Source organism: Schistocerca gregaria, chromosome 4, assembly GCF_023897955.1.
Source record: "Schistocerca gregaria isolate iqSchGreg1 chromosome 4, iqSchGreg1.2, whole genome shotgun sequence".
NCBI classification, from domain to species: Eukaryota; Metazoa; Arthropoda; class Insecta; order Orthoptera; family Acrididae; genus Schistocerca; species Schistocerca gregaria.
This window is the reverse complement of record NC_064923.1, coordinates 180902907-180924150: the sequence shown is the minus strand read 5'-3', so window position 1 is coordinate 180924150 and position 21244 is coordinate 180902907. Positions and strand designations below refer to the sequence as shown.

General features: G+C 44.4%; 2 protein-coding genes across 3 annotated transcripts in view; one reads left to right on the top strand and one right to left on the bottom strand.

Annotated features, from left to right (window-relative positions):
• Positions 1-21244, bottom strand: part of LOC126268175 (opioid-binding protein/cell adhesion molecule homolog) — a 2429635-nt gene that overhangs the window by 510507 nt on the left and 1897884 nt on the right. The gene's annotated exons all lie outside the window — the stretch shown is intronic.
• LOC126268173 (sodium-coupled monocarboxylate transporter 1-like) overlaps positions 1-21244 on the top strand; it is a 246790-nt gene that overhangs the window by 185529 nt on the left and 40017 nt on the right. The window contains exons 6-7 of one of the 2 annotated variants that reach the window (XM_049973767.1): positions 13757-13911; positions 20346-20486. The exons of the other annotated variant lie outside the window; for it this stretch is intronic. Coding sequence (XP_049829724.1) covers positions 13757-13911; positions 20346-20486 — 296 coding nt within the window. The remainder of the gene's footprint in view (positions 1-13756; positions 13912-20345; positions 20487-21244) is intronic. 2 annotated transcript variants of the gene reach the window in all.

The window sequence follows — 21244 nt, the reverse complement described above, 5'->3', positions numbered from 1 at the left end:
AAGTTCAGTATTTGTATACCACTTGGTGCAAGCCACAATGGACCCTAAAATTAAATAAGTCCACATCTAAATATTCTGCATTATTTATCAATCTACACGTAGCATGCTTGTTAGCATTACTGATCCAGCTTACAGGTTAAGCTGTACTTGACATGGACAACAGTTTTATCTTTGTACCCTACTTAGTGCAAGACACAATTGACACTTAAATCAAATAACATAATTTTATTTACATGTCTAAATTGTTCTGTAGTAGTGCCAGGCAAATGGGACTCTCTTATTACCACTGCTGTTTAAACTTAAAACTTGAGGCACTCTCCACAATGATTAAATTTCGTTCGATGTCCGCTAATTGGTGCAAGCCAAAATGTGGGCCACAAATTAAGTGCCATAGAGGTAACCCCACATCTAAATTTTCTGTAATGTTTATCAAAATTTTTATGGGTACTGACACTACTGCCGTAAAGTATGTTAAGAAGCATCTAAAACATATCCATTGACTGTGAAATTAAGTGTCAATGCTATTTACACGTCTACATTATCTGTATTATAAATCTACAACAGTATAGTGCACATGTGGCTAGAATAATACACTACGCAGGGAAGGCAGTAATGCTTGAGAGTTTCCTTTTGGCCTGAATGACACTGTAATACAGTTGGTACAAAAACTTTCATCACCTGACCAAGCATCACTGTAGGAGGCATGGCGTTCAACCTTAGAAAGGCGTAGGAAATGTTATTGAGTAGAAAATATGTTTTTTATTATTACTTCTAACCTTGTGTCCATTGGAGAGTGTGGTACTTTTTATTTTATTTACTTATTATATGATGAAAAGAAATACTTATGTATAACATCTGTGGATAAACGTTCGCAATCACAAGCTTGTCCGATATTACATCTCCAACTCTCGTTCCCTTCACCCAGTGTGTGATGAATGTCCATCACTTTTCCTTTCTATGCTCGAAGAGGACAATCAGCAACAAAATGGAGGATTCACTGTATGCAGGTACTACGTTCACAATCTGCAGAACTAGACCATAACAACATGTGAAGTAGATAACCACATCTCCCTTTTCTGTTTCGAACCCAGTTCATAATCCTTCATTGACACGTGGGGAAATTAAATCTTCGAATTCCCATGGAAGGGTATCTCGACTGGATATTGACTGGTCTCACTGGATTTTCCATGAGGTTGACGCTCTAAGGCTTTTTGCTACGCGCCAGGACTTTTTCCTTTACTTCAAGTGTTGATGTTCTGCTTATAGAACATATCGATGATTGGACAACAGAGGATTCTCTTGAATGAGGTTTCAGACTTCCTGGAAAGATTCTAATCTGATGATATCAAAAGGACTTTCTACGCGATCAAGCAACATTTTTCCGGGGAGGAGAATATTGCTTCATGTTATACGCTACTTAAATGTAACTGATTGGTTAATATAGCTGATTTTACTTATTCAACCTTAGGTTATATTCAACTTGCGTACATCAATCAACTTTCAAGGAAGGTTGGTTGAATCGGGGGAGAAGATCAAACAGAAAGGTTACCTGTACCATAGGATTTGGTAAGGATGTAGAAGGAATCGGCCGTGGCCTTTCAAAGGAACTATCTCACAATTTTCCTGAAGCGAAAACCTAAATCAGGATGGCCGGGCTTGAACCGGCGTCCTCCTGAATGCGAGTATAGTGTGCTGACCACTGCGCGACGTCGCTCGGTTCAAGGAAGGCTGTAACCCTTGTCAATGGGAGCTAAAGGGCCGAAGTTCTATAAAAAAGTTTGCAGACTATATCTTCTTTCCCTTCTATAATTAGCTACCAAATAGCTGCAACATCTGTAGGATGGTTGGCCACCTACGACACATTTTTGCGACAGTTTAGCACAACAGAGGGTATTAAAAATGAAGAATTTTTGAAGAAATCGATTCGGAGTATCATCTTAAACTGCATACTTCCGTAAAACTCAAGTATAACTGCGAAATCCACTAAATATGGTACGTTAACCTTGTAAACCCATTAAAATGGTGGCTGCTCAGTACAACGACGGACAAAGGTTTGCGCAGAGGAAAGTTTCATCTTTGGTCGCAAACGAAAATCCGATCCATGGACCATGATAAAATAGCACTTAAAATTACCAAAATACGTAAAAATTTCTTCTATAACAGAACAAAACACGAGTGGTTCGCTTATCGCTACTGGTGACGTGACTTGCAGGTAAAGGTGCACTTGGCAGCAACAGTTGTTCAATTTGCCTCATTGCTGCGAGGCACAATGACGACCGATGTTAAATATTTCCACATCTAAACACGTCTGTATTAGTTGCCCCATAAAAAAATGTTTTCCATATTATGAGCGCTACCCCAATCATCATATGACTAGTTTTGCGGTGTTAATTATGTGTGAACACACCACAGGAATAAGAAAAATTTCTGATTTTATGAATGCTAGTAGGCTGAACCAACCTAATGCGCTTTATGCTTTTTGTATGATGTCTACAGAGATAGTGCGCTCAAAAAGTGTCGAACATTCTGTATGGTGTTAGTACCCAACAAAGCAAGGTAAAAGTCCAGTAAACATAGGAACTAAAATGCGTACCTTAAGAGCTATGAGTACTTGTTCATCTTCGATACTGTGAAATCTTTTCTTCCGCAAGATCTTTATTCCCATATTTGTGGAGGGGGTAGCACGAACAAAAACAAGAAAAAATGACTGTTACACATATGTTCCAACATGTACACTACCACCTTCAGACCAAATGTGACGAAATGCAGATCAGAAAATCGTAATTACTTTTTTACAAAAATAAAAAAAAAGAATCGTGACGTGAATTGTTTAGTAATCTAAAACTAACAAAACTGTATCTTTATAGAATCTACTGATGATGCTTAGAACAAGATAAGGCGAAACGCGTATGGGATCAATAAATTAAGTAGCAGCAGGAAACGACCGTTTTATTTACAAAATAAATATGAAAATTGAGACTGTATTAAATAACGATCAGTTTGGCTTTAGAAAAGAAAAAGGCAAAAGAGACGCAGTTCTGACGTTGCGGTTGATAATGGAAGCAAGACTAAAGAAAAATCAAGAAACGTTCATACGATTTGTCGACCTGGAAAAGGCGTTCTACAAAGTGAACTAGGGAGAGACAGGTACACAGTATGTACAAAAGCCAAGAGCGAACGACCAACAACAAACTGCTAGGATTAAAAAGGGTGTAAGGCAGGGATGTGGTCTTTCGCCCCTACTCTTCAATCTGTACATCGAAGAGGCAATGATGGAAATATAATAAAGGTTGAGGAGCGGAATCAAAATTCAAGGTGAAAGGATATCAATGATACGATTTGCTGACGACATTCCTCTCCTGAATGGAAGTCTAGAAGCACTACAGGATCTGCTGAATAGAATGAACAGTCTAATGAGTACAGAATAGGGATTGAGAGTAAATGGAAGGAAGACGGAAGTAATGAGAAGTAGCAGAAATGAGAACAGCGAGAAACTTATCATCGGGCTTGATGGTCACGAAGTAGACGGAGTTAAGGAATTCCGCTGCCCAGGCAGCAAAATAACCAATGACGGACGGAGCAAGGAGGACATCAAAAGCAGACTAGCACTGGCAAAAAGGTGATTCCTGGCCAAGAGAAGTCTACTAATATCAAACATAGGCCTTGATTTGAGAAGTAGTTTTTGAGAATGTACGTTTGAAGCACAGTATCGACTGTGGGAAAAGCAGAACAGAAGAGAATCGAAGCATTTGAGATGTGATGTTACAGACGAATGCTGAAAATTAGGTGGACTGATAAAGTAAGGAATGAGGACTATCTGCGCAGAATCGGAGAGGAAATGAGTGTGTGGAAAACATTGACAAGGAGAAGGGACAGAATGATAGGACCTCTGTTATGATATCAGGTAATAACTTCCATGTAATTAGAGGGATCTGTACAGGGCCAAAACTGTCGAGGAAGACAGAGATTGGTATACATCCAGGAAGTAACTGAGGACGTAGGTTGCAAGTACTACTCTGAGATGAAAAGGTTGACACAGGAGAGAAATTCGTGGAGGGCCGCAACAGACGTCAGAAGACTGATGACTCATACATGTATATATCCTCTTAGCAGACGCTTCATCCAAGACAACCACATTACACACTGCACACCATCATAAGAAATGTTGGAGAATTCTAAGATTTATCGGAGCTTTAGTGCATTTCTGCTTGCAATAGGAATGCTTAGAAATGCTACTGTGGTGTACGTACTTCTCTTCAACCTCCGCACAGTATGTCATCGTCCAACCACCCTGTGTGACACCATCGGCTACCTCGAGCGGTGATATGTACACGAGGTCCTTTTTCCTTGTACGTCGCCAACAGCTCAGCCATCAGATGAGATTTATAAGTCCGTCAAGAAGTTTAAAGTCTTCATAATGCTTTTCGAATCCATTTGGCACAAATCATAAGCTATTGTAGATTGCATAGTATTTTGTCCGCGGGCTTTCTGCTGTTGTTGGACATAGTCTCTGTCATGTCTGATGAAACCAAAGTCTTAACGCAATGCGTTTCTCTACTGGGATTCTTTCATCAAAGTTGAAATCAAAATCTGCAACAAAAAAGATTAAATGGGAGAGCGGCTTTATCCTTAGCGCTGCATCAAAAAGGGTACTAGTTACTGAAAGGCAGCGGAGAAATAAGCTGAAATATCTAACGTCTGATAGAATCAGCATCGCTGCTGGTGATCCTAGATTACAGACAAGAAAATAATTTTGGGTGGCATACGGAATTTCGCGACTTCGTGACGTTTCCAAGGCATAATTCGGCTGACTACAAGCAAAAGTACCACCATAAGGTATAATAGGATGACTGTCCTGATGATGATAGAGAAATTCGTTGAAAGCTTCAGTATACATGCACATATAACGCGAGACGGAAACAGAGCCATTTATCCACTGACTACAGCCTCCAGTTTTCGACTTATCATTCCTATATTTTATTTATTCGTTTGAAGGGAAACCCGAGTATTCGTACACTCCTGGAAATTGAAATAAGAACACCGTGAATTCATTGTCCCAGGAAGGGGAAACTTTATTGACACATTCCTGGGGTCAGATACATCACATGATCACACTGACAGAACCACAGGCACATAGACACAGGCAACAGAGCATGCACAATGTCGGCACTAGTACAGTGTATATCCACCTTTCGCAACAATGCAGGCTGCTATTCTCCCATGGAGACGATCGTAGAGATGCTGGACGTAATCCTGTGGAACGGCTTGCCATGCCATTTCCACTTGGCGCCTCAGTTGGTCCAGCGTTCGTGCTGGACGTGCAGACCGCGTGAGACGACGCTTCATCCAGTCCCAAACATGCTCAATGGGGGACAGATCCGGAGATCTTGCTGGTCAGGGTAGTTGACTTACACCTTCTAGAGCACGTTGGGTGGCACGGGATACATGCGGCGTGCATTGTCCAGTTGGAACAGCAAGTTCCCTTGCCGGTCTAGGAATGGTAGAACGATGGGTTCGATGACGGTTTGGATGTACCGTGCACTATTCAGTGTCCCCTCAACGATCACCAGAGGTGTACGGCCAGTGTAGGAGATCGCTCCCCACACCATGATGCCGGGTGTTGGCCCTGTGGGCCTCGGTCGTATGCAGTCCTGATTGTGGCGCTCACCTGCACGGCGCCAAACACGCATACGACCGTAATTGGCACCAAGGCAGAAGCGACTCTCATCGCTGAAGACGACACGTCTCCATTCGTCCCTCCATTCACGCATGTCGCGACACCACTGGACGCGGGCTGCACGATGTTGGGGCGTGAGCGGAAGACGGCCTAACGGTGTGCGGGACCGTAGCCCAGCGTCATGGAGACGGTTGCGAATGGTCCTCGCCGATACCCCAGGAGCAACAGTGTCCCTAATTTGCTGGGAAGTGGCGGTGCAGTCCCCTAGGCACTGCGTAGGATCCTACGGTCTTGGCGTGCATCCGTGCGTCGCTGCGGTCCGGTCCCAGGTCGACGGGAACGTGCACCTTCCGCCGACCACTGGCGACAACATGGATGTACTGTGGAGACCTCACGCCACACATCTTGAGCAATTCGGCGTTACGTCCACCCGGCCTCCCGCATGCCCACTATACGCCCTCGCTCAAAGTCCGTCAACTGCACATACGGTTCACGTCCACGCTGTCGCGGCATGCTACCAGTGTTAAAGACTGCGAAGGAGCTCCGTATGCCACGGCAAACTGGCTGACACCGACGGCGGCGGTGCACAAATGCTGCGCAGCTAGCGCCATTCGACGGCCAACACCGCGGTTTCTGGTGTGTCCGCTGTGCCGTGCGTGTGATCATTGCTTGTACAGCCCTCTCGCAGTGTCCGGAGCAAGCATGGTGGGTCTGACACACCGGTGTCAATGTGTTCTTTTTTCCATTTCCAGGAGTGTATATTCCCGGCGTGACTGATGTGCAACCTATAGGGCATAGAACAGTCGAATACCTCGTATTAAATATGATGATAATGGTCATCTGAGTATCATCTAAGAATTGTGTTAGCACTCTACAAACTACAAAGAAGATTTAGGCAAAGTGATCGACAGAGACTAATTTCGTTACACCTTTACCATGTGAACTCCTTTACCATCCTTCACCTAAAACTTAAAGCGATATTTTAGGCAGCAACTGTGGTACTTTATTACGTTTTTGGCGTTCACAACCGTCCTACTCCATAAGGCACTGCATCTTACTAAATCTCTAGTTAAATGACGAAATTCGTTTTAGAAATACGTAGGTTCATGTTCGATGCTTAATGTGATTACATCTTGAAAATATTGACTACCTCGTTGTGAATCTCTCAAACTTGGTGATAGCTACATGCCTAGCCAACAAATATATTTTCCATAAAACTAATTTATCACTTATGAATATTGAAAAAAGAAAAGGTGTGAAGGTAGTAAGATTTAAATCTCTATTTAGTCCTTATTTACTAGCAGCTATGGTCTGCTTTACTTGCAAGAAACGATTGAATGTGTAATGAAATAGTATATTTTACTTTTCTCTCTTTTTAGTCTCTGGAGTGAACGTCCACTGGATCACACCTCTTGTCTGCGTGATATGCATTTTCTACACTATGTTGGTAAGTAAATGTTGTATGCGTTTATCCATTAAAAGTATGAAAACGCTGATTTATGTTTAGCAACTCATATATAACTTATTGGTATTACATCTCTAATGAAGAGTAATATACACAGAAAGGCTGCATCGCGGGATGTTAATATTTGGACTGAGTGATGGTACTCAGGTCTGTAGACCCCTGTTCCACGAATAAGCACACTGGAATATAGGCTCCGCAAAATAAAACTGCTCTTCAAAATACACTCTAAGAGAAAAAAAGAATAAAAACTAATGTATCACCAAGGAATAATCCGAATGGGACGGAAATAGGTGGATGTGATTTATTTGTACAGTCAGACAAATGACTATAATTTCCGAAAAAAAGGATGATTTACTCACGAGAAAGAGCTTCACAAGCTGAGCAACTACAATGTACGGGTCCACCTCTGGTGCTTACCCTAACAGTTATTCAGCCTAACATTGATTGACAGAGTTCTTGGACGGCCTCTTGAGGGCGCGTTAGATCGTAAAATACCATGCGGATTGGAGAAGCCTGTCCGTAATGCACCAAACAATGTCAATTGAGAAGAGATCTGGCGACCTTGTTGGCCAAGGTATGGTTCGGAAACCACGAAGAAGAGCAGTAGAAACTCTCGCCGTGTATGGGTGGCCATTATTTTGCTGAAATGTAAGCCAAAGATGGCTTGCCATGAAGGGCAACAAAACGGGGCGTAGGGTACCGCCGACATACAGCAGTGTGTAAGGTTGCCGTGGATGACAACCAAAGGAACTTTACATCGTAATTCTGAGCAACACAGGCACTACAATATTGTATTTATTCACCGACACTGGGCTACCAACTTTCAATTAAAGTGTCTCCACTGTACGGGAATATAGGTAAGGGATTCACGGGTTCAGGTTATAGACACATGGTTCACGGCGTATGGAAGGTATGGTAACCTACCAGTCGCGATAAGCGGGAAATCAGGGGCCGAGTCCTGATTCAACACAAACATTTACTGTCGTCATACTATTACAATTCTATTGTCCGTGTTCGCAAACTTCGATTACAAATGGCCCAAATGGCTCTGAGCACTATGGGACTCAACTGTTGTGGTCATTAGTCCCCTAGAACTTAGAACTACTTAAACCTAACTAACCTAAGGAAATAACACACATCCATGCCCGAGGCAGGATTCGAACCTGCGACCGTAGCAGTCGCACTGCTCCGGACTGCGCGCCTAGAACCGCGAGACCACCGCGGCCGGCTTTGGATTACATTTCGCATATATCATGACGGCTGTTGTCGCTGCATCGCCTGTATCATTGGACTTGCATCCATGCCCGAGGGAACGTTACATCGTAATTCTGAACAACTCAGGAGTACAATACCGTATGGTACATGTTGTATACATAGTTCCGTGTAGTCAGCGCGTACACAACTTTCCCGCCCCTCTTAGCTTAACAGCGCAGGCGCAGCGCTCGTCCGTCTTCGCACTACGAGATGGCGCTGTCTTAGAGACGGACCAAATTCTGCTTCCGCCGATCCGGGTATTAATATGTAACGCAGCCAATGAGATTGCTGCTAACATACAACCTTTTCTCCTCGCGGATCACACTCGCGCAGTGATACCTGAACGCGCGAGGTATTATAACGAGTGTACAGACCTCCGATTAGTCAGTCTGCTTTTGTCTGCGCCAGTCTATAGTCAAGTTTCAGTCTGCGCCTAATTAAATTATTATATTCCTGTACATAGCCATGAAGATAAATGAATAGATACTTTGTCAAGTATCAGAGATATGAGAGAATAAGATTCATGTAACAAGACCAAATGAACTTCAGATTGCCGGCCGCGGTGGTCTCGCGGTTCTTGGCGTGCAATCCGGAACCGTGCAACTGGTACGGTCGCAGGTTCGAATCCTGCCTCGGGCATGGATGTGTGTGATGTCCTTAGGTTAGTTAGGTTTAAGTAGTTCTAAGTTCTAGGGGACTGATGACCACAGCAGTTGCGTCCCATTGTGCTCAGAGCCATTTAAACAATTTATTTTGAAGTTTAGATTGTCAATTGTAAACAGCATACAGAACCAAGTTAAGTTATTTTTATGCTTGTTGTTATTTTAATAAATATGTGTAAAATTAATCAAGTTCTGTTCAGAGTTGGTCACCGTCAATCTGCTACTCTAAGCGTGCAAGTGGCATGTCTATCGTCTGACCTAACGGCAGAAGATAAACGCGCCACGATAAGACCACGAGACATATTGCTGACACTCGCCTACTTCGTTAGAGCGACAAGTCAAATAATCTGATGGTGTGTGTACCGAAGGTCTTACAGTACGCACACCACAGTATAGCCAACGGGTTTCTGCTATGATATGAAATGGCGCCCCAGACCCGCAATCCCAGCTGTTGGGCTGTATGGTGGGCGACAGTCAAGAAGGTGTTCCACCGCTGTTTTCGGAGTATCCAGACACGTCTTTGTTGGTTAACGGGTCGCAGTTGGAAGCGTGTCTCGTCAATGAAGACAGTGAGATTCACGCCCGACACCTCTGCAAAATGGTTTGTTAGTTTATGAACGCCAGTGGTACTCGGCACAAGTGTCGCCCGGAGTGCCACCCAGTAATGGTCCCTAAGGTCATTGAAGCACCTGTTGCACGTCGCAATGATGATAATGATGAAGCCGGGGCCCTGTTTGCCTCTACTGCAATTACTCGGTCCTCACGTTTAGCCGTCTCTCTAAGTTGATCGCTTCCTTCTTTTCTGCCAACGTCGTCGAATGGTGGCATCGCCCCTACTCAAATTTCTGGCTATTCGCCATTACTCCAGTCAGTTTCTTTGAGCCCAACTACACGTCCTCTCTCAAAAGCTGACATTAGCGTATACTGTTCGCGCGTTTGTCTGCGAGGCATGGTTACAAGTGAGTATTTGGAGTGAAATTTGCAAAGACTGTATGCCGTGGTATCGGCATGTCCGTATTTACTATCCTTGCCAGCTGCAGCGTCACGCATTAATCTACCGGCCACCAAAGTTTACAGTTTTGCGTTTCCCGTCGGTACCTGTACGAAAATCAGTTTGAGACCAATTTGCAAAACTTCTTTAGGACAAGTCCGAAAGAACAGACACCACATATGTAATTAAGGCGAGACTGGCCTTTGATCTCTTCAGTGCAAAGGCACTCGACGCTGTAACTCTTGATGGAATCGGCGATAAGGAGATAATGGACGGGTGCCCCACGTCATCTGTGTGAGGATAACTTGCGAATTTGGGTTAGAGTGCTAGGGTAACCTGGGCAGCTGTGATGACCACTGTGTCCGAATGGATTAGTGGTCAGAGGATCAGCATTAGAGTCCCGATGTGGCACTAATTTTCACCTTTCCCCATTGATGAAGGTCAGTGCCCTTTAGCACCTAAATGTCATACATTCTGTTGTGTCTTAGTGAGCTGATTCTTATGCCCCAGCGTCAGGGAGCAATCATCAGGGAAACGGCGAAATTTCTCTGCTGTTCACTTCCTTCAGTCGCTACCACATATGAAAGATGGTTGAAGATGGGTGGAACCACGAGTAGCTTACAAAGTTTCGCCTCATCACAAAATGTGGACGAGTGGGGCTTACCCATTCTGGGAAGTTAAACGGCTGTGTGTGGCGGATGTGATAACAGAGTACCATGATGGATTAGGCATGTTTCGGAGCATACATTCAACGTGCATTGTTGAACAGGATGCTCCTCGGCAGACGACTCTTACCTGTTTCCAAGTTGACTCGATGTCATGGACATTATCCATCCACTCTTGAAATCTTCCCTGACGGTAGTGACATCCTTTGGCAGAATAGCTGTTCGTGTTACAAGGCCACAGTTGTGGTGCAGTTGTCTGATTAGATTCGTAGTGAAAAAATGACGCCTAAGCAACAAAATTCACCATATCTGACACGACGACAAATACCTGAGACGCTTTACGGCACCGTGTTTGCGCCGACAAACTGCCGATCCGTAACTTAGAGGAACTGCATGACCTGTGCGTAGACATCTAGTGCCACATTCGCCTGGAAAATTATGACTACTTTTAGAATAAACATCATGCAGAATCACTGCCATATAGTGTTGCAAATGTAGACCAACGGGCTATAAAGCAGTTGGGCATAATACTTTGGAATCACTGCCATATAGTGTTGCAAATGTAGACCAACGGGCTATAAAGCAGTTGGGCATAATACTTTGGTTCATGAGAGTAGTTTCGTGTACTTATTTCCACTGAACGTTTCTTTCCTTTGTTCCTACAGCCTGTACCACCAGAACTTTATTGACTAACTTTTCATTGAGACGAATGAGTCTCACCTTTATCTTCGATACTGATATAAGCTGAATCAATGGAATTAATATTTATGCCACAGCCAGGACTACAACCTAGGTTTTCTACTTACGAGGCAGATACGCTGGCCATTGCAAAACGGTAGCAATATGGCTAACACGGGTCCACAGAATACACGAGTACAATGCCCTTCACACCACAAACTTCAAGCATTTAGCCTTTTTCTAAAATTTTTACTTACACTACTGGCCATTAAAACTGCTGCACTACGAAGATGACGTGCTACAGACGTGAAATTTAACCGACAGGAAGAAGATGCTGTGATATGCAAATGATTAGCATTTCAGAGCATTCACACAAGGTTGGCGCCGGTGTCGACACCTACAACGTGCTGACTTGTTTCCGACCGATTTCTCGTACACAAACAGCGGTTGACCGGCGTTGCCTGGTGAAACGTTGTTGTGATTCCTCGTGTAAGGAGAAGAAATGCGTACCATCACGTTTCCGACTTTGATAAAGGTCGGATTGTAGCCTATCGCGATTGCGGTTTATCGTATTGCGACATTTCTACTCGCGTTGGTCGTGATCCAATGACTGTTAGCAGAATATGGAATCGGTGGGATCAGAAGGGTAATACGGAACGCCATGCTGGACCCCAACGGCCTCGTACCACTAGCAGTCGAGATGACAAGCATCTTATCTGCATGGCTGTAACGGATCGTGCAGCCACGTCTCGATCCCTGAGTCAACAGATGGGGACGTTTGCAAGGCAACAACTATCTACACGAACGGTTCTTCGACGTTTGCAGCAGCATGGACTATCAGTTCGGAGACCATGGCTGCGGTTACCCTTGACGGTGCATCACAGACAGGAGCGCCTGCAATGGTGTACTTAACGACGAACCTGGGGGCACGAATGGCAAAACGTCATTTTTCCGATGAATCCAGGTTCGGTTTACAGCATCATGATGGTTGCATGCGTGTTTTGCGACATCTCGGTGAATGCACATTGGAAGCGTGTATTCGTCATCGCCATACTGGCATATCACCTGGCGTGATGGTATGGGGTGCCATTGGTTACACGTCTCGGTCACCTCTTGTTCGCATTGACGGCACTTTGAGAAGTGGATGTTACATTTCAGATGTGTTACTACCTTTGGCTCTACCCTTTATTCGATCCCTGTGAAACCCTACATTTCAGCAGGATAATGCACGACCGCATGTTGCAGATCCTGTACGGTTCTTTCTGGATACAGAAAATGTTCGTCTGCTGCCCTGACCAGCATATTCACCAGATCCCTCACCAATTGAAAAGTCTGGTTAATGGTGGCCGAGCAACTGGCTCGTCACAATACGCCAGTCACTACTCTTGATGAACTGTGGTATCGTGTTGAAGCTTAATGCGCAGCTGTACCTGTACACGCCATCGAAGCTCTGTTTGACTCAATGCCCAGGCGTATCAAGGCCATTATTACGGCCAGAGATACTGATTTCTGAGAATCTATGCACCCATATTGCGTGAAAATGTAATCACATGTCAATTCTAGTATAATATATTCGTCCAATGAATACCCGTTTATCATCTGCATTTCTTCTTGGTGTAGCTATTTTAATGGCCAGTAGCGTATTTTTTCTGTTTCTGCCATTATCGAGGATGAAGGTAAGGCGCATATGTCTCAAGAACAATTTAATTTCGTCAGATCTCCTACACTTGAAGTACACGTCGGATTTCCTCTTTACATACAAAGTAGGGGTGCTATTCCAGGATTGTAGAGCCTCCGCAATAGTGACGATTTTAGAAGGGGAAAATAGGTTGAAGGCTTGAACCATTGTGGACGGCACTGTACTATGGTAGTCCATACAGAACTGTTAGCTACACAGGTTCAATGGTGTAATGTCTAGCACATCTGCGGACTGAGCCAGAGGCCTGGGTTCATGTGCTGGCCGTGACACAAATTTGAATTCGTTTCTTCAGCATGTATCATTGTAGGACAAGAACTATATTTGTTACTAGTCAAGACTGTATAGTCGTTCAGAAGTCTTGAAGAAATTTGCTTCTCTTTAGGACAGATTTCGTACTTTCTTCTTGCTATGAAATGTGATATGACAAGTGCTGGAGTTGACGGTTTGCGTCGATGTCGCAGGGCCGGCCGCGGTGGTCTCGCGGTTCTAGGCGCGCAGTCCGGAACCGTGCGACTGCTACGGTCGCAGGTTCGAATCCTGCCTCGGGCATGGATGTGTGTGATGTCCTTAGGTTAGTTAGGTTTAAGTAGTTCTAGGTTGTAGGGGACTGATGACCATAGCAGTTGAGTCCCATAGTGCTGAGAGCCATTTTTTTGATGTCGCAGGGCGGCCTGAAGGCGGTGGTGTGGACGGACTTCCTGCAGAGCGGCGTCACGCTGGCGGCCTTCATCGCTGTGCTCGTCATGGGGCTGGTGGGCGCTGGCGGCTTCTCGGAGGTGTGGCAGGCGGCCAGCGAGGGCGGACGCACGGACATCTTCGTGTGAGTACAGTCGCCGTCTTGACTGTCGCCGAGGAACGGGACGAAGCAACCCAAAACAACGTCTCAGTTTAATGCAGCGGTGACGTACAGGAAAGGGACGTTTTTAAACTGGCTGTTGTGAGCTCTGGAAGGGAAACGGTGCATACGTGACTTCAGGGATTTTCAGCAGCAACAGAGTAGTGGGCAACGAAGCATCGTGTGTTACCGTACAGGTCCTGTGTTGTAAATGATGAGTCAGCCGTTGCAGTTCAGCGAATTTCGTCTCCATTTCTGTAGCATAGCTCCAAGTCGCAACGCGAATAATATTTAACAAGTATCAGAGGTTGGCAGTGGAGAGGAATTCGTGACGGGCCGCATCAAACCAGGCAGAAGAAGGATGACTCAAAAAAAAAAAAAAAAAAAAATCTGCTGTCGAGTACCAGACGAGGAAGCTGCTATGGGTTTTAACTCCCACATCTTGATAGTTAGGTGAGCGAACCTAAAAACGCCGCCGTTTTGAGAAAGGATATCATTTGGTGTCCGAGATGAACAACACGTCAAAATTACGACGTCTACGGACGAGTAGTGGGTTTGAGAAAAGTTTTACGTTTGAAAATTCCATGCTCAATCTTGTAAAACCTCCTCGCCAGTTTTTTGAAGACCTTGTCGCCACGGCTGTGGAGACCGATTAGCCACTGTTGTTACGGTTCGTGTAACGGTTTATGGTGCAGTACACCGCTAAGACACTTTCTCCCTGCCACTATTGGCCCAGTGTCGGGTGACAGGACAGGAGAACTTAGATTTTACAACACTTCAAGAAATTAGTAACAAAGCCACACAAATGAGTTAAAAGCTTTACTTGTATTTGTGACTAGTTGGATAAGAAGTCTGCAACACTACTCGTAAGCTAACACAGTAAAGGCCCTCAATGTCTAAGTGCAAATAATCGTAGCTAAACTTCACAGTGCATGTTGTTGTTGTTGTTGTTGTTGTGGGTCTTCAGTCCAGAGACTAGTTTGATGCAGCTCTGCATACTACTCTATCCCGTACATCTCCCAGTACCTACTGCAACCCACATCCTTCCGCATCTATTTAGTGTATTCATCTCTTGGTCTCCCTCTACGACTTTTACCCTCCACGCTGCCCTCCAATACTAAATTGGTGATCGGTTGATGCCTCAGAACATGTCCTACCAACCGATCCCTTCTTCTGGTCAAGGTGTGCCACAAATTTCTCTTCTCCCTAATTCTATTCAATGCCTCCTCATTAGTTAAGTGATCCACCCATGTAATCTTCAGCATTCTTCTATAGCACCATATTTCGAAAGCTTCTATTCTCTTCTTGTCCAAATTATTTATCGCCCACTTTCCACTTCCATACATGGCTACACTCCATACAAATAGTTTCAGAAACGACTTCCTGACACTTAAATCTACATCTACATCTACATGACTACTCTGCAATTCACATTTAAGTGCTTGGCAGAGGGTTCATCGAACCACAATCATGCTATCTCTTTGCTATTCCACTCCCTAACAGCGCGCGGGAAAAACGAACACCTAAACCTTTCTGTTCGAGCTCTGGTTTCTCTTATTTTATTTTGATGATCATTCCTACCTACGTAGGTTGGGCTCAAAAAAATATTTTCGCATTCGGAAGAGAAAGTTGGTGACTGAAATTTTGTAAAAAGATCCCGCCGCGACGAAAAACGTCTTTGCTGTAATGACTCCCATCCCAATAGGCGTATCATATCTGCCACACTCTCTCCCCTATTACGTGATAATACAAAACGAGCTGACATTTTTTGCACCCTTTCGATGTCCTCCGTCAATCCCACCTGGTAAGGATCCCAAACCGCGCAGCAATATTCTAACAGAGGACGAACGAGTGTAGTGTAAGCTGTCTCTTTAGTGGACTTGTATCTTCTCTAAGTGTCCTGCCAATGAAACGCAACCTTTGGCTCGCCTTCCCCACAATATTATCTATGTGGTATTTCCAACTGAAGTTGTTCGTAATTTGAACGCCCAGGTACTTAGTTGAATTGACAGCCTCGAGTAATCGAATTCCAAAGGATTTCATTTGGAACTCATGTGGATCACCTCACACTTTTCGTTATTTAGCGTCAACTGCCACCTGCCACACCATAAAGCAATCTTTTCTAAATCGCTTTGCAACTGATACTGGTCTTCGGATGACCTTACTAGACGGTAAATTACAGCATCATCTGCGAACAAGCTAAGAGAACTGCTCAGATTGTCACCCAGGTCATTTATATAGGTCAGGAACAGCAGAGATCCCTGGACGCTTCCCTGGGGAACACCTGATATCACTTCAGTTTTATTCGATGATTTGCCGTCTATTACAACGAACTACGACCTTCCTGAGAGGAAATCACGAATCCAGTCGCACAACTGAGACGATACCCCATAGGCCCGCAGCTTGATTAGTAGTCGCTTGTGAGGAACGGTGTCATAAGCTTTCCGGAAATCTAGAAATACGGAATCAACTTGAGATCCTCTGTCGTTAGCGGCCATTACTTCGTGCGAATAAAGAGCTAGTTGTGTTGCACAAGAGCGATGTTTTCTGAAGCCATGCTGATTACGTATCAACAGATCGTTCTCTTCGAGGTGATTCATAATGTTTGAATACAGTATATACTCGAATACAGTATATACTCGATGTTAACAAATTTCTCTTCGTCAGAAACGCTTTCCTTGTCGTTGCTAGTCTACATTTTATATCCTCTCTACTTCGACCATCATCAGTTATTTTGCTCCCCAAATAGCAAAACTCATTTACTGTTTTAAGCGTCTCATTTTCTAATCTAATTCTCTCCGCATCACCCGATTTAATTCGACTACATTCCAATATCCTAGTTTTGCTTTTGTTGGTGTTCATCTTATATCCTCAAGAGACTGTCCATTCCGTCCAGCTCCTCTTCCTGATCCCTTGCTGTCTCTGACAGAGTTACAATGTCACCTGCGAACCTCGAAGTTTTTATTTCTTCTCTACGGATTTTAATTCCTACTCCGAATTTTTTTTTTGTTTCCTTTACTGGGATAGGCTACAACACCGTCTCACTCCCTTCCCAACTACTGCTTCCCTTTCGTGCCCCTCGACTCTTATAACTGCCATCTGGTTTCTGTTCAAACTGTAAATAGCCTTTCGCTCCCTTTATTTTACCCCTGCCACCTACAGAATTTGAAAGAGAGTATTCCAGTCAACATTGTCAAAGCTTTCTCTAAGTATACAAATGCTAGAAACGTAGGTTTGCCTTTCCTTAATCTATTTTCTAAGAGAAATCGTTGGTTCAGTATTGTCTCACGTGTTCCAACATTTCCACGGAATCCAAACTGATCTTCCCCGAGGTCGGCTTCCATTCGTCTGTAAAGAATTCGTGTTAGTATTTTGCATACATGGCTTATTAAACAGACAGTTCGGTAATTTTCACATCTGTCAACACTTTCTTTCTTTCGGGTTGGAGTTATTAAATTCTTCTTGAAGAATGAGGGTATGTCGCCTGTCTCATATATCTTCCTCACGAGATGGTAGAGTTTTGTCAGGGCTATCAGTAGTTCTAATGGAACGTTTCCTGCTCCCGGGGCCTTGTTTCGGCTTAGGTACAGTATAGAAAAAATGCAATTACAATAACTGTCTGTTCCAAGAGTTCACTAAACGATATTCTCTTTATGAGTTAGCCCTGGACGATGATCTATAACAAGTGGGCGAGAGCTGCTCTTCTGTCTTCCGAGTAGACTTCTGTCCGTTGTCGTTCGGTCATTGGCTGATTGCACTCGGCCGGAAATTGGCCGAGGCGAAGTCGATGTCTTCATCAGCAGCGCCACCCGTGGTACTGGTGGAACTCACTCTCTATGGCACCGGCACCGGCACCAGCTCGTATTTTTGCGCCTGTGGTGCATTTGCTCTGGCTGTGTTTTGTTCGGACGACACAGCACATAGAAAAAGCTGGCGGTTCAGAAGATCAGAAGCAAGGGCTCCGAGAAACGAGGAACTTTTGCCAACATTCTTTGAAGACAACTCAGATGTAGTCGTCTCCATAATCGTTGTCGAGCAGTTTATTTAAAGGAGCAGAAAACAAAACGAGAACTGTCGATATTAGTTCTAGTGAAAAGCCTTGAATAGTATATGGACGTCCATCTCTTCACTTTTTAGCATGTGCACTGGTTGATTGGGTGATTTAGCTGTAGCTATTGCTCGGATCTCTGTCATCTCTCCTCTTAAGTCTGGACTGATAGTACCAACTATCAGTGTTCTATAGCAGACCGCTCACCTGTTGATCTGTCCCAGCGGTTGGACTTCGTTTCTTACAGCAGGTGTTCCGTCGTCTAGCAAAGAGTTGATTGAAGGGATAGGGGACCAATAAAAGTTTGGCAATGCATCTATTCAGAATTGGACACGTAAATGAGGGATAGTACTTTTACAAGTTTCCTAATGCATCACTAGAAGAGCATTGCTGTAGGACAAGTCAAAAGAACAGAAGTTGACAGAAACAATAACGTCTTCAGTATGAAGACTAGCACCTAGAGAGAGAGCAAAATGGATGAATACGTATCACTATAACAATTAAGGTCAAGAGCGTGGTCACAATAACAGGGGTCGGACAATGGAGCCTACCGCGCTACATGTCGATTTGCAGCACCGGTGCAAATATAGACACAGCACAGACGCAACCATCGTAGTTGCAACGAGCTTCGTTGTTACAGACATCAACAGCAACTCGAGTAAAGCCAACACAAGGCTGCTTCCGAGGTAATAGAAGACAACATTTGCCACAAAATGACGCTCGCTCCTGCACGATGAATATCACAATGTCGACACCTTTAGTAACTGCAAGGAAATGTGGTGGAGAGCTGCTCTTAAGACTAAAGATTCGGTCGACGAACTACATTGCACTTTCACTGTATGAAAAAATATCCTGGTATCGAACTTAACAGAAGTGGCAGGTATAAGCAGCAGAGTTCTTGCCTTCAGGTTGGATAGCCCGACCTGGTGCGGGTTCCCTGAACGCGGGAGGCTTTGTATGTGTCAACCACAGCTTGCCCTCAACGACGATTCAAAATAACGGCCAGGTAACCATGCTACATTTCGCCATATTGTGCGTTTTCTATATTAACTTAACGGACAATGCCAAAATTATCCTCCCCCCCCCCCCCCCCCAACCGATGATCCTCTATGTAGAAAATACCTCGGTAGTTTCTGCGTACCTGGAAAAATTACTAGTATTAATTTTGTAGTATTAATTGGTAACGACTTGTTATTTAATTGACCGACCGGTCTCTGTTATCAAGTTACTCGGAATTTTATTGAGAGTTCGAATCTGTGATCAGAATTAAGGAATTAATTTTATTACTCTCTCTTCCTTTATGGTGAGGACTGGTCTGGAGAGAAGCTGTTGCTTCGACACTTCCGTTATGTGCTTGAACAAGTCATTGCGTTACAAATTCCTACGGGAGACTTTCTGGCGTCCCACAGTTGCTGAGGTTGTAATCGCGCCTAATTTTTTTAGGATAACCATGTAACAATGATAGTGAAGTCCGAATAGTCATGAAAGGTTGTCATGAAAAGTTTATCATTTTCAGCAGGGTGTTGCTCCTCATTTTCTCTTTGCCTAACGCGCCGCGGGTACTAAGATGATTACACTTGTTCTCTTGTGATTTTTTCTTGTGGGGGCATGAAAGCGTCATAACGCTGTAATTGAAGAATAGGTGGGTTAAACTGTTAAACTGATCAACACCTACTGGATAGAGTTTTGGGTATCTTCTTGAAGGGAGTTAGAAAGTGTATTAGAAAGAATGGTAGCCACCTGATTTTTGTTTGTGTTAGTGATCATTCAAGTCAAATAGAAGTATGGTGCATTTGAATCTGCATATAAGAAATATATTTTTAGTTCAACTTTGCGAAGCAATTTCAGACAGTGGTAACAGATTTAGTTGGTTGTCATAAGGCTGCATTCACTGTGAAAGGCGAGCTAGGTAGAGCAGTGGTTAGCACACTGGACTCGCATTCGTGAAGAAGACGGTCCAAAGCCGCTTCCGGCTATCCTGATTTAGGTTTTCCTGGATTACCCTAAACCGCTTCAGGCAAACATCAGGATGGTTACTTTGAAACAGCACGGTCGACTTCATCCCCCGATTCTTCCCCCATCCAATGGGACCGATGACCTCACTGTCTGGTCTCCTCCCCCGAATCAACCAACCAACTAATCACTGAGCGAAATGTGACCCATCCATAAAGTACACAACGTGTCACTTGTACGCTAGGACTGTTTGGTTGTTTGGTTTCTCCATCAACTTATCCTGAATGTCGTACGGTAAGATCAACATATTTCACTTATTTTTGGTGTTAGTTTCTTTCCTGCCTTACGAGCAACATTGGTGGTATTTGTGGGAAGTAATAAGCGTAGCAATGGATTGGAGGTGTTCTTTTGTCCACAGGATGACTCCGGACCCATTCGTCCGCAGCTCGTTCTGGACTGTGGTGTTTGGCGCTACAGCTTCCTGGGTAGGCGGGTGCACCATCAACCAGGGGATGGTACAGAAGTTTCTGTCGCTGCCCACCATGTCAGCTGCTCGAAAGTAAGTATTCTTCGAAAAAGTGTATTGTAGCTTTAGTCATTCCACGATGATCCATTGTAAGGTGTCAGGGCATGGGCACTTACACGTTAGCTTACCAACATTAGTATTAATAATAAATGGACTGGCAAGGGCATCAGATCATGACTCTATTGAATTATGATAAACATGAGGCACTCTCCAGCAGTATTCCCTGCATGTCTGCCTGATTAAGTCACTAACTTAAAGCGTTGGTGAAAAGTGCCGGAAGTTGAGAATTGTGGAATATAAAGTCTGTAGCTGGCTGTAGCTCGCCGGGCTGCCGTGAGCGGCAGGTAGTGGTCACCCGGTCACCGGAAACGCGGAACAGTACGGCGCTTTTGGGGATAGCCCGGCATCCGGAACCACCTGTGCTGGGCAAAACGTGGCGCAGATGGGAATTTCGTTTGCCTAGGGGCAATATGACCTACTCGATCATTGGCTAGATCTCAGAACTGCCGCTGGAGGGATTTCGGCGATGATAGAGCGTTCGACATTGGGCGAAACTGAGTATTCTTCCGCCGCGTTTTCGTAAGGGTGGGAAACGGGAGAACTGTGGAGAGAGGGGACTTCGCCTTCAGCCATCGAGCAGTACGGACTTGGAAACGGCTTCTTGGCCATCGCCTTCGAAGGGAGATATACGGTCTGTATCGCAGCACTGCACCAACGCGTGTTCCGTGCGGAGTTCTGCGGTTAGAGCTCTTTGTGTGCTCAGAAGCGAGATTTTCACCAACGCTTAACCA